Here is a 17,056-nt window from a genome sequence, read left to right on the forward strand (position 1 = left end):
TTATACAGCTGATATGATAGTTTTCAAATGAGAGCCAAAATAAAACTGTGAAAAAAGTAATCGAAATCAATAAAAATTTGATTTTGCTCTCACTTGAAAACTATCATATCTAGAGGGCTGAAATTTTGCAACTTAATTTGTATTGGCATGTTGAAACAGTACATTAAGTTCAATACATTCTAGCTGATATGAATTCAACTTTCATGTATATACCCACCTGTATTTTTGCCGCCAAAGCCATAGGCTTCAGGGTGCAAAGCTGAACCAAGACTGTTAAGTAAAAACTGATATGGCAGTCTGTTTCTAAATAATTGAACAAATCTCAACGCAAAAGAACAGACATCCACCTTTAATATCATGGATTTACCATGATTATGAGAGATTTGGTGGTTGAGAGTAACCGGTTCGCATACTGATGATATTGAAATACCTGTGCGAACCTCATCATTGGTGACTTTGAGTGCATCGATGACACTTTTGACACAGTAATTGTACTTGAATAATACAAAGTCAGTCAGTACATAATGCTGTACATACTGTCATGTATGAGAGCATGCATGTGGAGGGTTAGGTTTTCACTATTAATATGCACCTTAAAAATCATATTTCCCCTTTAAAAGCCATTGTAGATGAATTTATAGGGTGTATATATATATATATATATATATATATATATATATATATATATATCAGTTTATGAATATTTTCAAACAATGTCAATGAAGAGCAGGATAATTGGTGTGAAAAGTAAGGTTATATGAACAAATCATAGCGGAAAAAAAATTCTACCGAGATTTCTTCCAGAAATCATATCTGATTTATCGGGGTTTTCATCGAGATTCTACTCTGGAAACCTGCTAGATTTGAAAAATCTCGGTAGTTTCCAGGTACTTTCTCGGGAACGCTGCTACCAGGCATTGGAGTTTCTTCAAAACTTGTAGAAAACACATTTGGTGTGTTAGAAGTTCAAATCAAGTGTTTTTAGAAAATGTCCGTATGGATGTGTGCGTGTGTTTGTGTATACAGTGATATTTCTGGAACTACTCTGTCAATATCAATAAAATTTGACATGCATATATGTTTTTCTCGGCAGATAAAATGAAAATGGTGATTTAAAAAAAAATCCATATCTTTGAAACTAAACGCCATAACCTCGCAAAAAAAATTATGTCGATGGGTCACATGTCAAACTATATCCCATTAAAATTTCAAGTGATTTGACTACTTATTTTTTCAGTAATAAATCGAAAACTGGAAAAAATGAGTTTTTTTTTTGCCTTAATTACGGACGCAAAAAGGCCTTATTGCACTTGAGATTTCGAGAAAAAGTAGATATTTTATGTGTTTTGGCTAAGTTCATTGCACAGCTTTCAAACCCCTATGGTTCGTAAGATATCAAGATTTCAATTTTTTTGAAAATTGTTTAATTCCGTATATCTCTAAAACAATTTATTCAAATGCTTCAAAATTTTATTTGGTGATTCACCATAAAAAAAAAGCTATCTGCTGCTGAAATTTTACACGATCTTGTCGAGTGGTTTTCAAGTAAAGAGCTAAAATGTAAAAATCGTTTTCTCGAAAATTGTGCGAGCGACCTATCTAATGAATAGCCTGTTGTTTTGCATGCGTGAATTTATGTGAACAAAAATTGACGACAGTGTTCATATTCTATAATAAATAAATAGAGGGGTCTGCTAACTTTTGGACAATGAACCATCCAAAACTTATATTAAATTATATATATCAAAAACCGCCTCATACATTAGTAAGCAGATATATAGATATATTAAAACAATATTTTATTTATTGGAACTACAAATTTAGTTGGAGGAAGCTACGTGCCAATGAAATGGCAGCGGTTTTTAATATCCCTTCAGACGACCTTATCAAATTCCTTCATAGTACGTTGTTTTATAGGTGGGTTATATCACATTATAAAAAAATAATAGGCCTCGATCATGAATATGAACCTTATCTTCGTTTAACGAAAAAATATATTCGAATACGATTGTTTGAATTAGACATGCTATACACATACACGTGTCTATTGCAAACACTCTTTCTGGAACCGTATCTCATTTTTATTTCGAAACGAAATGACATTAGCCATTCTAATCTATTAGTTTGATAACAGCTCAGCTATCTTTTTTTTTCTAATCTAGCATAAAATTTATCAAAAAAAAAAAGAAAAATAATACACGAATTTAAATTGATATTATGTTGTGTCACAATCGTTATAAAAAAACAGTATATCATAATATGAACACCTCGATAAAAATTCTTCATGAATGTAAGAATTGTTAAATGAAACATACAATGACTTGACACGTTATAATCTCATAATGACTCGCACAAATGTATTACTGACATACAATGATGTTCATCAAACAGCTACGTACTCGCGCGATTATAAATTTTTATAAAATGCATATCCATGGAACTCTTACGCGTCATCTCGTTTTATCTTGAACTGTTTGAAAACATAATAACAGTATCGTATAGCTTCTATTGGTGTTTAAATTTGTAACTGTAAATACATAGAGTTATTGCATACAGTAAGTGTGATTGCTATTCTTCTAGCTATCCCCACTTTTCTTCTCTACTGCCGGGACTTATTGACAGTGACTAAGCGTTAGCAGTATCACGACTTATAAAAGCTTGAAAGGCTGCGGATTGCCAGAAGAAGGTCGTCAGGGTAGTGGTTCGTCGCGTTAATGATAAAAGATCTACCAGAGTTGCCTCTCAGAGCGTCTGTGCAGTGTGTTCAAAAAAATTCTGTGCAATATTTTTAAAAACAATCAAGATGTCTTTCAACGCCCCCAAAAGAATTGTATGTATTGGAAAATGTAAGAGAAACCATTTTTGGCTATACACTCTCTAATATTGAAATTTTTTGTCAATAGAAAATAGAAGACTTTGTTATCGAAGACAACATCATTAAAGGCGTGGATGAGCATTTTGACGAAACGCATAGCATTGGTGAGCATCTTCTCGCCACTCTAAGTAGCAAACCACAGCATGTGGCGCAGGTGATTAAATAAATCTTTCACTTTACTAAGTGTCAAAGTGTACGGAAAGTTGAAACTCTTACGCAATTTTACAGATTGAGGTTGAGACAGGAAAGCAAACGACTTTTGCCGAAATGAAAGACCGCAGTGTTCGTTGTGGAATATGGCTAAAAAAGCAGGGAGTAGGCTCTAACGATATTGTCGTGATTTGCTCGAAGAATAATTTAGATGTATATGCACCGTTTTTTGCAACTTTCTACGCCGGAGGCACCTTCGCCGGGTGGAACCCGTTCATGGTAGCCTCAAGTAAGACAGTTTAAATTTTCAGTTAAAAGCTCAGTGAACATAACGCGAGATGCGTCGAGTATAACGACGTCCTTTTTTTACAGAACCGATACAACATTTGATGAAGTTGTTTAAACCAAAGATCATATTTGCTGGAGAAGATCTGGTGGATGCACTGCAAAAAGCGGCTAAACTGGAGAACGTTGAGGCAGAATTTGTCGTATTCGGCAAACATTCGAGTCTCCCATCTTTTCACGATATCATAAAGTTATCAACGGACGAAGAGGTGCGTACTTTCCGTCCTCAAAAAATAAATCCCCAGGACAACGGTTTAATAGTTCAAACGTCAGGAAGTACCGGCTTTCCAAAAGGAGTCGTGCACCCATACAAAAATCTATTGCCCGCTGTAGGTTCATTTATTCCATACTGTGCTGTTGGCGACGTTGTTATGTGGTACTCGACATGCGACTGGGTGACTGGCATAATCTTTACTTTGCGATCTGTTTTGCTACGTAATACCAGGATTATGCACACACAATTCGAAGTCGAGGAAACGTGTAGAATTATCGAAAAGTACAAGGTAAAATGATCGATCAGTATGGATTAGAACATTTTTCGACTGAATTAGTTAAAGTGTCAACTTCACTATTGTATGACCAGGTCAATCGTGTTCTACTGTCTCACATAGCGATGGGCCACATGCTGAAAACAAATGCCCTTAAAAGGTACGACCTTCATTCTTTGAAATTGATATGCTCAGGTGGCAGTAAAGTAAGCATCGAGTTATTACAAGGATTTCGAGATGCCTTGCCGAACACTTTGGTGCTACAAGTATACGGTACATTTATTTCTATCGATTGCTAAATTAGAATTTAAATGTAAAGCGATTTCTCGATTACCCTTTCTTTGTGTGCACAGGCTTGTCCGAATCCGGCCGTGCTGTGATGTCTCAAACTGAGAATGCCAAGAGCGTTGATTCAATAGGATTCGTTACACCGTGCAATCAGGCGAAAATAGTCGACATAAACAGCGGGAAAACTCTCGGAGCCAATCAACCAGGCGAAATTTGTATAAAATCACCGATCATGATGACCGGCTATTTGAATAATCCCGAGGCAACCAAAGAGGTTTTGGACGACGAAGGTGAGGCCTGATTCATCCTCAATTGCTTCTCTTTCGATGATTAAGCATTTGAGCGCAAGATATCCTTTGTGTTTACAACAGGTTGGCTGCATACGGGGGACAAAGGCTTTTACGACGAAGCCGGAGAATTTTTCATTATAGAGCGAATCAAGGAGATGATGAAGTATCAGAACTTTCAGATTTCGCCGACAGAAATCGAAGAAGTTCTAGCATCGCATCCAGGAGTGATGGAGGTTGCGGTCGTACCTCTCCCTCACCCCGAAGATATCGATAGGCCGATGGCTTTTGTGAAAATAGTTCCCGGCTCTCAGGTGATTATAGCACACTATAAAATATAGTGCTCCGATGCTCGTGAGATTGTGCACGTTTACAAACCGATTGATTTTCTTATGTACGCGCAGGTAACCGAGGGCGAGCTCGTTAACTTGTCGGCCTCAGTCCTGGGGGAAATAAAAAAGCTGCGCGGAGGCGTCAAGTTCTTGGAAAATCTGCCAAAGACGGCGAGCGGGAAGATCAACAGACCCGTTTTGAAAGAAACGGCAAAGGCCATGGCCGCTGCGCGATAGCAAACGCAATTTTTTATTGTCATTATCAAAAACTTCTCAGCAGTATTTTTATTATTTCAAACGACGAATTGTATATACTCATGTTGTACGTTACTATATTAAATTCCTAATATATTCGCTAGTCCGTGTCCGGTCGAGAAATGAAGAAAGCGCTTTGGCGTTAAAGACGCGGACGACGATCAAGGGACGGGGATCACTCAATTTGTATAACGAAATCAGGCTCTCGAGGCTCGTTAGATCGCGACGAGTGCGCGCGGCGGCGGTGCGAACCCGCGGAGATCGGCTGGGCTATGTATAGGCACGAGGAAGGGCATAACGGCACCTCGCGCGCTCTCCGACTTCACCTCCTCCCCCTTGTCTCGCGGCTGCGGTAATAAGGCCGCGCGTTTCCCGGTGGCAGTTAGGCGAAGCCTGTTATTTAGTGTTCCTCGCTAGCCTGCTCGCTCGTACGTTCGCGTATCCTCGGAAATGATTTACCGCGCGACGAGTCAAGTACGCGTACGGACGTACGTGCACGCGCGGTACACCTATACATCATCGCGCGCGCGAGGACAGGCAATAATCAAGCGAGATGCTGCCGTTGTCTATACGCGTGTGCGAGAGTGGGTGCTGCCGTGCAGGGGTCCGCGCTGTACCGTATCTCGCGGGTAGTGAATCATTTTTCCGTTTTGTTTTCTGCTCGATGACAGTCGCTGTGGCGGTTTCTATCCATTTTCATTATTTAAACTATATAGCAGAATTTTAATTTTTCTCAATTTTTTATTAAATGGCAAAAAGAAGTACATTATACGGTCTCGAGGTTTGAATTTTTATAATACATTGAAAAAAGTTGATCCAGTACAGGCTTCCATATTTTCATTCGATCCTCTGTCTCACTGTGTTTTTTATCTTAGCGTTATACGTACTTGTGCATTTGAGCCTGTCTCGATGCTCGTCGCTGCCTTGGAAGCAGTCGACGTGGTTGTCGCATAGCTTCGAGAGCTGGAGCAGTTGCAGAACGTCCGTGGAGGCGTTCACCTGACAGCCGAAGTAGCCATCCTCCAGGTTCAGAAAGAACACTTCTCTTCTCGGTCCTCCTCGGCCGAGTCCGTTGTGAGATTCGGCCTGCTGAAATGCGCGACAGTTGAAACATTTACTCTCGTCGAATCGTATAACATGAAATGAGGAAATGAAATTCTGTACTCACTGGATACGAAGATAACAGTATCCACGCCACCAACGGCCAAAGATGTTTCATCTTTGCTGCAACGGAAGAGGAGAAAAACATGTTAAATTTATGGAAAAAAGGCTTTCACCTCGGGAAAGTAACACACACACGCGCGCAGACCAAGTACAGTGCATACAACGATATCAATAACAATCCTCCCGACTTCTCTCTCTCTCTCTCTCTCTCTCTCTTGCGCGCTGGCGTCTACTCCTGAAAATCTCCCGACTCTGAATGAAAGTCGCGCGCGCGACCGCAGACGCGTATATTTTATACACAGAGAGAAGAAGGAGACGCGCCGGCAAAAAGTGCACGAGCGGACGGGACGAAAATCAGCCCAAAGAGTTATGCGGTGCGGCCGGAGCGCTTTCACTCGCGTAAATTTTTCGCTCGCTGATTTACACGCCAGGGATTTTTCAACTTCGTGTAACGTCGCCCGGCGGTGTTATTAATTTTTTAGAGGCCGGATTGTATCGGACTAGTTTTCCCCGCGCGCCGGGTATGATTTACGAACGCTCGGCGTAAACGTCGGCGCTCGATCATAAGTGCTGCCCCGCTTGGAAAAATTATCGCAAAACTGGCCGGTCAATGGAGGTCGTAACAATCGCGGAGAATTTAATAAAGCAGAGCGGATCGGTCTGTTACAAAATTATCTTTCACTTTTCATGCGCGTTACGTTTGTTTGTGCAGGAAAGCGCGACGACGCGCCTGCGGTGAATACCGAAACACCTGCTGTTGCTCTCTTCACCTGTGTGGACAACGGCCAACCCCTAATTGGCCGCTCCCGCGCTGCTGATGTAAAATAACGACTGCGGACGAATGAATGATTTTTCCCTGATTTTACAATGGCGTTAATCGTCGGGAGATAAGCATACGACGATCAGTCCGTTGAATTTTCCGCCTCTGTTTTAACTGGGAAAAAACGAGGAAATTCTCGAAAGCCGATTACAGCCTCACGATTCCTTTGTCGAGCATATTGCAACAAACAAGCGTAAAAAATATTGTATATAAAAAATTTGTCGAAACAAAAGGAGAGCAGCAAGCTCTGGTAAATTACACGCCGGCGTCGCAACCGATGATCGTCGGCGGCGCTGCATCAGACTCGGACGAATTCAAAGTCGTCGGAGCGTCAATTAAGGTCGCCAACTCCCAGGTATTGGCGAGAGCGAGAGAGAGAGTCAGGGGCGGCGAGCTAGCAGCAGCAGGAGCAGCAGCGCGTAATGATCGGCGGCGGCTGCTGCTGCTGCTGAGCCAGAACCCGTAATTACCCTAGAGCAGCACAACTCTCCGCAGGAGCCAGGGCTGCACGTAATGATTCAAGGTCAGATGCGCCGCGCTGCGCGCGCGCGAGAGAGAGAGAGAGAGAGATGGGATTATTTTTTTGCTGCGGGTATTTCCTCCCGTTTCAGTACATACACATAGCTTTCCGCGTATAATGCGCGCGGACAGCGGGTATTAGCTTGATTTCCTTTAATTAGGCGCGCTCTGCATAGCGCGCGCGTGCGACTCGCGAAAAAATGGCGGGATAATGCTTAGGTTCGCGGTCGGGATGCGGGGGGAAAAAAGCGTTTCACTTGTGTAATGCCGCAGCTCGGCGAAATAAGTCTCGCACGCGCGCAGAGTGTGGACTACGCGGGGACAGCGTCGGAAAGTAAGTGGAAAAAAGAGGCATACGGCGAATGCGAAAACTCGCGAGAATATAACAGCTACGCACTTAACTCTTCCTCGTAAAAATTGTCACGATCATGACGCGACGCGTCTCCGCGCACAGATGCTGTTCTCCCCGCGGAGAGGCATCCAAGTGCACAGCCTAAAAACGCGATCATCACGTTCGCCTGAATCCGCGGCACGACTCGAGAGCCGAGCGATAAAAGTAATTACGCAGACCCGATTGAGCAACTGCAACCCAATTACATATCTCGAGAGAGAGAGAGAGAGAGAGAGAGAGAGAGAGAGAAAACCGTTGCTCTTGTGCGGAAAATTTATGTAACGCACACGTGCTGCGCGCATCTCAACCAAGGAGGAGCAGAAGAAGAAGAAGAAGAAGAAGAAGAAGGAAAAGGATCGAGAGGGAGCAGAGGCGCTTCTATAAACATCGACTCATCTCCGCCTTCGCGCGGCCGCGAGAGGAGCTGCCTTTAATTGGCGCGGCGCATGCGAAATGCAAATATCATTCGCCGGATTCCCGAATAATTGCACAATAAAGATGCGCGCGATTATTTAAACGCCTATTTTTCCCATACGCGCCGAAGTCGAACGGGTTTCAGGCCAATTATCTACACACGCAGCGGCAGCGGCTGCGGCGAGTTTGCATAGGGGATGATGCTAACCGGCTGTACGGCGGCGGTGTTTATGGCCGAGGATTCGAGAGCGCGCATAACCCGATACTTTGATAATGAGACGTATTTTAATAATTCCCGTGAATTACTCACGCGTGAATTAATACGCGCGTACTCGCATCTCTTTATGATTTCGGAGAACTCGCGGTGGAGAACGAATTCGAAAGATAGAACCGATCGAACTTGGCTACGCATTTACGTAACCGGCGCATCCGAAGCGCCGGCTAGAACATATATTATACAGAGGCGTGTACAGTGCGCGCCGTACAAGGCGAAGATACCGTGACACGATTTTAGCGCTTTTTTCGCGACGCGGATCCGCGGATTAGCATAATACGTGTCACAACTTTAAATACGTCGACTGGGAGCAGCTGCTGCGTCTCCTCGCTCGCGCGTCTATTCGCGTTTTTACGACGCTCGCAGCGGATGCCCACGTACGAAAGGAGCATCTGTAGTGTAGAACTCTCTTTGGGCCGGTACACACTGCCTGACGCAATATAAGTGATGCGTGAACGAGTGGCTCTGCTCGCTGCATTTAGAATTGATGCAACTCGCGGTCGCCGCGATTCTCCGTATATCTCATAGCGCAACGAATTATTGTTTGAAGAAACTCGTCGTTACGCTTCCGAGAATCCAAGTATCTAATCGACTTTTTACTAAAACAACGTTTTCCCGAGGAATACAAAATTCAAGCCACACTGCCGCCCACGAAAGTAGCCGCGTCCATTCGTCAGGCCGCTTAACAATCGCTTGACACCCATATAACTTGGCCGTATAATTTCGGCCGGCAAGCAGTTTTCGAAGCCGTCAATATCTCGTGAATCACGGAGCGCTAAAACGAGCGATTTTTTACGAGCCCGCCGCCGCCGCCGCCGCCGCCGCCGCCGCCGCGCGGGAAGGAAAGAAAAAAATGAGCACGCGCGTACTCGCGGAGAGGAGGCATGAATATGGCACATCTCTCGCGCGCGCCTCTCGCGAGAGTTGAAGATTTCTTTTTCTCGTGCGAGCGCGAGCGATTGTGTGTAGAGAGCCGCCTACGTCGCGGCGCCTTTTTAAGGAAGTCGGCGCGCGTGAAAGTATATCGACGCCTAGATATACGTACACATACGCGGGTCTGTGTGCGTGTGTGAGGTACAAGTACGCATAGCTGCGCGTACGACATCGAGGACATGCGCGCGAGCGCGCGCGAGAGTGGAGGCCGCCGTCGGTTCGCCAAATCGAAAGTGATGACGGAGACGAGGAGGGAGGGGTATATGCGTTAGATCACTGGGGGCATTTTGCAAAACGACCGCCGGCTGACGTCACTGAGGGGCGATTTTTTGCTCGCGGTCCCGCAAGGTCGCGCCAGGTTTCTTCGATGAAAAATTGCTTTTTCCCCCTCCTGCTTTATTTTTCGACGGGTATAGGCGCTAATTAATATTATACGGCTATTGCGTTGCCCATTATCGCGGTGGCAAATGTTAGAACGTCGTTGCCTCCAGGGAGTGTGAAAATCACGACGGCAATCAACGCAGCGAGATATGCGCGTAATAATTTATACGGTTTCGCGGCGCTTTTCTCGAAGTGCTGGAAACTCCGCGGACTGCATAGAACCGAAAGCTGCACCGCCGTGGCCGTTGTTGCGCGCTCTATTCTCTCTCTCTCTCTCTCTCTCTCTCTCTCTCTCCTTCTGGGAAAGAATAACGAATCTTTGTTCTCCAGGCGATTTTTCCATTACTCGAAGCATACGCTCCCAGCGATTCTAATTAGCGTCTATCATCGGAGGAATGCAAAGCACCGCATCGATTTCCCGTACAAACGGCCGAAACAGGCAGCCGCGGCGCGCTGGGTGTTTCGTTTCTGAGAAATCAACGCTGGATAAACCCTCATCAGCCCCAGCTACTCGGCTGGTAGCATCGCGGCCCAAGTTCGCACGACGGCGATCCTCTGAATTCTCCACACCCGCACATCGCCGTAACCTACTATCATCATAAAGCCGCTCTTCGCGAAATCCCACGAGGGCGACCAAAGCGTCTCGACTCTCGTGCAGGGCGGTGCAGAACGTAGCCACGCGGATCCCGTTGCGGGTGTATACCTACACACAGCGAGATCTCCGCCGCGCGCGTTCCGTTGGCTGGAAACAATTTTCCTCGCACGGAATTCCCCGGGCTCTGATGCGGCTCGATCCTCTCCAGCGGAGCGCTGCATATGCATATACGTGCACACAGCTCTATACATGCTCCGTTACCGAGTGCCACGGGTATACGCATTACTCGCGCAGTCGGATCGCGCTGCACCTGTTCGGCGCAGGGGATGGACGTATCTGCGGGCGTTGCCGGGGTCAAAAAACTCGGGCCGAGAGTTATAGAGGCGCGAGTTTTTTTTATTACATCTCTCGCCGTTTACATATACGTGCCGAGGTATTTCGCGTAGGAGACGTGAGGAAATTGTAAAAATTTCGTTACGCGACGACCATGTGGAGCGCCGAAAGGAGCGTAATTTCTCAACGTCCAGTTCCACGAACGAACGAAATTTTATTCCTTCCCATTTTCCGCGCGGCGTTATCGGTTATCGGCTGCAGCTCGGGCTGCTTTGTAGCGCGTTGAGTCGAGTCGAAGAGAATTAAGAGAAAGTCCGCTCGCGCCTATTTACAGCGCTAATGAGTGCGCGCGCTATGATCATGCATATGGATGAGATGGTGTGTGTGTGTGTGTGTGTGTGTGTGTGTGTGTGTGTGTTGTGGTGTATAGCCTGTGCGCCGTGATGCCTCTTCATCTGGATCGAATTGCCATCCATGCAGTATGGTACGACATTAGATTTTAATTGAGAGCTTGTAGCGAAGCAGCATCGCTTGGACTTTACGGAATTTACATCACGCTGACTTTTGCGCAGTAACGAGCCTGTGAAAATTTGAATAACATTCCGGTATACAGCCGGCGGAATTTGCATGCGGAGAAAACACAATTCTACTAAATATGATATTCCTAATGTGTGCAGGCTACACATGGCTTTTCTTTGGCTCGTACGTACAATACACTACGCGCGTGTGTTCGGGCCTGACTCACGACAATAAAAGCGCTGAATGCGGAGGCTTCCTGAATTTCCGAGTAAATATTCAAATTTTATTTGACTGCCGCAGGTAAAGGCGCGCGTCGCTGTCTCCGAAAATACACCGATGATCTTTCTCGTTGCGATGTGTACAGCGATGACGAATAACGTGTAAAAGGCATCTAAATCGATGCATATCGACACAGCCGGTTCATTACCACAAAAAAAGCCCCAGCATAATCTCTCATTCAATCAGTCGTCGCGCGCATTGAAAATCAATTCCAGCGCTAATCGAAAAGCGCGCGCGCATCTTGTCTCTCGCGACCGGTCGTCGTCGTAAGCGCGGAAGTCGTCTCTCTCTCTCTCTCTCTCTCTCTCTCTCTCTCGTGTAGCGAGCGAAGCTTTATTGCGCCTTAACGAGAAAAGCCATAAGGACTCGGCTAATTACGCAGCCGGTAGTCCGTGTCGCATGCGCGCGTGCATTCGCCTCGGCTGATGCATCGCGCTGCGCGGATACACACACGTAATAATAAGAATAAGAGAGAGAGAGAGAGAGAGAGAAGGGGGGGGGAGACGCACAAGGGTCAACATACTCGATCACGTCGCGCTCGGATGTATCAATTGGAATTACCTCACCGGCGGTACGCGTAACACCCGCAGGTGCAGATCATTTTTGGAGAACTCCGTCATATCACACATAGCGACGAATTCCACGCGCTGTACGTGCTCGGCCCGCAGACAGGAATAAAGCCAGACGGTACACGCACAGGAGGCTAGATAAGACCAGCAGCAGCAGCAGTGAGCAAAAAGAAAGAGTCGCCAGCGCGTGCGATCGTCCTTCGCGCATTTAATTATTCTCCTCTGCTCGCAGCGCGACACGAGGAGTCAAGGACCGCTTCGCGCGCAGGTGTGACTCGTGCGCTGTCTTTTATTTTTTATTTTTTGCGCCGAGCGAGTCGTCGAGTGTGTAAGCTTTTTGCGCTTCCTCCGCGGCGAACAATCGATCGTAATCGCGGATAACGGGAATGTACGAGCTTTTTGAGGATTCGATTTCCGAAGTTGGCGAATGTGCGAGAGGAGATGAACAGATCGTCCGGCGTGTGTGCCGAGCGCTTGTACGCGTCGCTCAAAATCCCGACAGCGGCTGTGAGAGTATATCGAATAATAGTTCCCTTTTAGAAACGACATCACATCGATTGATTTATAGTGTATGCGATCGCGTTGAAATTTCTAATAAGCATCTCGGCGCGGTGGCCGCTGGCTATAGCGTCGCCAGACATGTCCAGATTCCGCACCCTAATCAGCCGAATTATCGCTTGATCGATGCGACGTGGCGAGCTTATCCAAATTCCGACACGTATCGGTATAACACACAGACTATTTCCCGGCCATAGATCATCGCGCCGTCAGGTTCACTTGAGACATAGACACTCGAGATCTATTGTTAGAAGATGCGTGCGTCAGATAACGGTATCGGTACATAAATTGATTATCGTCGGCATTCATTTGCGCTGTACAACTCCTCGCCATTTCCACTATGGCGGGCGTTTAGTAATCGCGTCGCCAGCGTGCAATTTCCTACGCCTAATTCCCTCTGTGCCATTACCGGGGAATCCGATACACCGACGGAGAATATAATTTTTCAAGAGCCTGAAGCAACTCCTCTCCCCGGCGCGCGCATCGAAAGCTATCGATAAGGATCTCGAAACCGAAAACTCCCCCGTATACAGAAATCGAAAGAGGCGCAGCGAAGAAACTACGCTCATAAGATAGTCAGCTCAGGGCCCGGGGCCGGCGTCTATCCCGTCGCGCCTCATAAAAATGCAGCTCAGCTGCAAGTGTCGCGCCGGCACTGTACGAGGAGCCGCAATGAAAGACGAGGGGATAATGAGAGAAGAGAAGAAGAAACGCTCTCCCGAGGCCCGCAGGTATACGGCATATACCTGTGGCAACATCCGGCATGAATCAACAAAGCGGAATAGCGCGCGCACGCGTGCGAGAGAGCCTGCGAGAGAGCCGCGTACGGCCGCCCACTCGAGCTGGAACGCGAGGAGTGGGGGCCGGACAAAAGAGAAGGGCGTGAGCGCTGCCGATTACTTTTCGCCCCGCATAGCTCGAACTCTCTTCGGCTATATGAAATTCGTCGAGTGAAAGTGCCGGCGTCGCGTGGGTCGCCCGAATTTCGGCGCCGCGACAGCCACCCACGCGCTACACTCGCGTGTCCCGATCCGTACATGGCGAGGACGCGGCGGCGAGATTTTTCACGTGTGCCGTTATCGCTCTCTCTCTCTCTCTCTCTCTCTCTCTCTCTTTCTCCGGCTCTCGGAGAGGACGCTCTGACCCGAAATGGAAATTAAGCTCCAAGCCGTGATCACCCTTTCTCCGCAGCGCGACTATCCGAATAATCCAAAGCGTCGCGCTCGGCTACCACGGCACTCTCTATCCGGCCGTCCACTGGTACACACATCTTGCGTCACATAACCTTGCGCAAAGGACGGCCGCGATCAGTCCCGCATTATATATACCGGTCGGATTTCAGCGGCTGGAAAGTCTACTATTTAAATACAATCGCTCGCCGGGGGATAGACCTATGCCGCTGATGTGCGACTCATCCTCCTTGCGCACACACTCGCGATCGTTAACCTTCGCCGCTTCCTTTTTCGATTCTTTTTCTGTTTCCCTAAGCGCCTCAGCTTGTAATTAACGCTCGGGGTTTTACGTATCGATGCTAATCGCCCCGCCGCCAAGATCCTTTAAGCGTATCAAGCGGATTGAGTAATCCGCTGCAAAAAGACGAAGACTGCGCGTACGAGCGCACATATTGTACACACTTTATGCATCGCTGCGATATTTCGCACTCGTTTCGATTCAGAATAGCTCTGTTTGAGGATCCCAATAAATCATATACGCAGTGCTCATAGCGAATCGTAAAAAACAACAGCTTCGTACATTGTAATGCTCGTCTTATATACACCCAATCGAAATCGTCCAAGACGCCCGAAGAATCAATGAGCGCGCTGCATACAGCGGCGCACGAGCTCTTTTCAATATATCGCGTGTCCGGGAAGCTCTAGACTATCGCCCCTTCGGAGAGTCTAACAGTAAACATGGACGCACTTGGGGCATCGTCCAGCTGTTCTACGGAGATGCAACAATGCCAGAGTATACGACGCGATGAACAACTGTCGTAATGCCGTAGGTAGATGTACGGCACGACGTGCTAACGGGTGTAAGGCGTCTTGCGCCGAGAGAGCTCACTCCTCTATAGCCTTATGCAATAATTCGCAATAATTCGCTCAAGTGGTGCGGCGATTTCGGTTCGTTATTGCTATATATATAAGTACTTTCACTGCGGATACCTACTGCACAATCGTTATATCTCGCGTTATAATTAAGCGCCAGCCCTTTCCACGCGCATTACGCACTGTGTAAATAGAAAGCCGGTTTTCTCCAAACCACACGTGCCGGGCGCACCTTTGCCCTCCCGCACTCGGAGCGGCCATTAATCCACGCGCGCCCATAAACACACGCGCGCGGGCGTCCCGTTATCGGCCGGCAGCAGCAGCCTCCCCCCATTTAATCATATTGCATTACGACTTTTTGCGCAGAAACAATCTGCGCGACGTAACGGCCTGTAATCTCTCTCCTCGCGGGAGTTTCGAGTCGTGCGCCGCGAAGAGCTGCACACGTCCTGGCCGAAGGCTAGCGAGGGTTCCTCCTCTCTAGCGGCTGTTGGCCTTTATGTTTGTTTACCGCTGCTGCCCTGCCTTAGCGGGATTTTTATTCTCGCGCGGCTCTGGGGCGTTGATCGGCCCGCGGGGAATGCGGGAGTTACACTTTGCGTGAAAATCCGCTCGGGAAATTCGCGCTCTATTACGATGTACTTCCTCGTTGCTGTACGCGCGGGCGTTGCGGAGTTATTTTAAATACACGCCCGGACTCTCTCGCTGGACGAAACATCTGGTAGAGCAGAGTGCGTGCACGCAGGCATTAAAATCTCTCTCCAGCTCGGCTCGGCTTGTATAATCGCGGAATCAGCAGTGAGAGAGAGCGAGAGAGAGAGAGCTAGACGCGCGCGACTCACGGACAAAGCCATTAGTCGCCGTATGGTCGCGTCGTCGCGGGGCGCAATTTGCGGCAGGATTAATTGTTTTGCGGTAAGCGTTCAACTCCTGACGCGCCGGCTTTTAATATACTCGCTAAGCGCGCGCTGACGATCGACCACTTACGCGACATGTGTCGTTGACGCGATGAGGCTCTTAAAAAACTACCATAAATTACGCTTCACGCCGCGTACGTGCTTATTCGCGATTATGACGATTCTCCGCGCGAGTGATCGATGGAGGAATAATTGCGCGCGACTGCGACTCTATAACGGAGCCTCCACAGTTACGGCTTTTTATTGATTCCTGTGCGCCAAATCGCGAGAGGACGCGTCTTTCCCCCTCCTAAGTTTTTTCAATTTTTTAAATTTCAGATAACCTTGTGTGCGAGAGTAAAAGTGGAAAAACGACTTTGTCTGTTGGCCAGAATTCCTCGAGCATCACTAAACGACGAAAATAGTTGGCTGATGCGGAGAGTGAGTAGCTTCTGTGTCAACAATTCGACACCGCAGAGCCGAGTTTGCTCAGCCGATTGACGTCTGCCGTTCTCCTCGATCTTCTCTCAGGCGAACATCAGAGGCTGATGCAGCTCGGCGCGGGACTACCGCCGGCAAAATACGAGAGGAGCAGATTCTTTCCGCGACGGCGGCGGCACGCATTCGCGATATTCCCACGATGCCCCCGCGATCTGCTATGTACATTCTGGGAAACTTTAGTACAGCTCTATAGGTTCTTCGGGTATCGGCAAGTTTTACACGGGACGCTGGTTTTCAATACGCAGAAAAGTCGTCTTTTCGAAAACAATCATGCGAATATTCGCGAGGCCAATAAAAGTCGTCCGAAAACACTGCGTGAATAAGATAAGTAATCTACATATCCTTCGTCATATCCTTTATTTAGACGCGCCGCTCGCTCATCCGGTCGATCCGCGATCGATAAAGCCGCGAGAGCGGAAATCTTCGCCGTGAGAACTTTTTCAGCTCTATGCTGATGGCGTGTCCGGATTAAAAGTATGGCGCGATCGTCGTCCTTCGCTGTGTTCTACGTTTCGTCCGTCATTTCCGAGTTTGAGCATTTTTTAATACACCCGCGTGTGTGGCTCTGTGCATTTAATTTCTGCAGCATATTATAGCGCATATAAACTGCAGTGATTTTCTCTCGTCGTTATCATTACCGCTAACGTTTAAACACAGAGTTTCAGAGAAGGATTATGCTTATAACGCGAGTCAAGCGATAATTTAGCATCGTGCGTATGCTAGTTAAAGAAGAATAAAATATGCAAACGATAATCTCGCCGCGGCCATCAACGATTCGCGTGGGTTGAATCCTCGCGAGATACGAATATTAAAAGGCGCGACGGCGCTTAAACGTCCCGCGAATT

The 17,056-nt window shown here is 47.2% G+C and overlaps 2 protein-coding genes across 3 annotated transcripts in view; one reads left to right on the forward strand and one right to left on the reverse strand.

Annotated features, from left to right (window-relative positions):
* Positions 1–2,489: 2,489 nt before the first annotated feature.
* On the forward strand, positions 2,490–5,842 carry LOC100116192 (4-coumarate--CoA ligase 1). The gene is made up of 8 exons (XM_016982898.3): positions 2,490–2,830; positions 2,904–3,029; positions 3,104–3,314; positions 3,398–3,873; positions 3,954–4,131; positions 4,212–4,436; positions 4,518–4,747; positions 4,838–5,842. The coding sequence occupies exons 1-8, from the start codon at positions 2,804–2,806 to the stop codon at positions 5,000–5,002; spliced, it is 1,638 nt and encodes a 545-aa protein (XP_016838387.1). The 5' UTR covers positions 2,490–2,803; the 3' UTR covers positions 5,003–5,842.
* Positions 5,742–17,056, reverse strand: part of LOC116416313 — a 30,905-nt gene continuing 19,590 nt past the window's right edge. Inside the window, exons 2-3 of one of the 2 annotated variants that reach the window (XM_031924144.2) lie at positions 6,189–6,244; positions 5,742–6,109 (exon numbers count right to left, since the gene is read on the reverse strand). In XM_031924144.2, coding sequence (XP_031780004.1) covers positions 5,858–6,109; positions 6,189–6,244 — 308 coding nt within the window. In that variant the 3' untranslated portion in view covers positions 5,742–5,857. Of the gene's footprint in view, positions 6,110–6,188; positions 6,343–17,056 lie in introns of those variants that run through there. The other variant, XM_031924143.1, reaches the window with a different exon arrangement.

The sequence above is a fragment of the Nasonia vitripennis genome, chromosome 2 (genome assembly GCF_009193385.2).
Source record: "Nasonia vitripennis strain AsymCx chromosome 2, Nvit_psr_1.1, whole genome shotgun sequence".
NCBI lineage: Eukaryota > Metazoa > Arthropoda > Insecta > Hymenoptera > Pteromalidae > Nasonia > Nasonia vitripennis.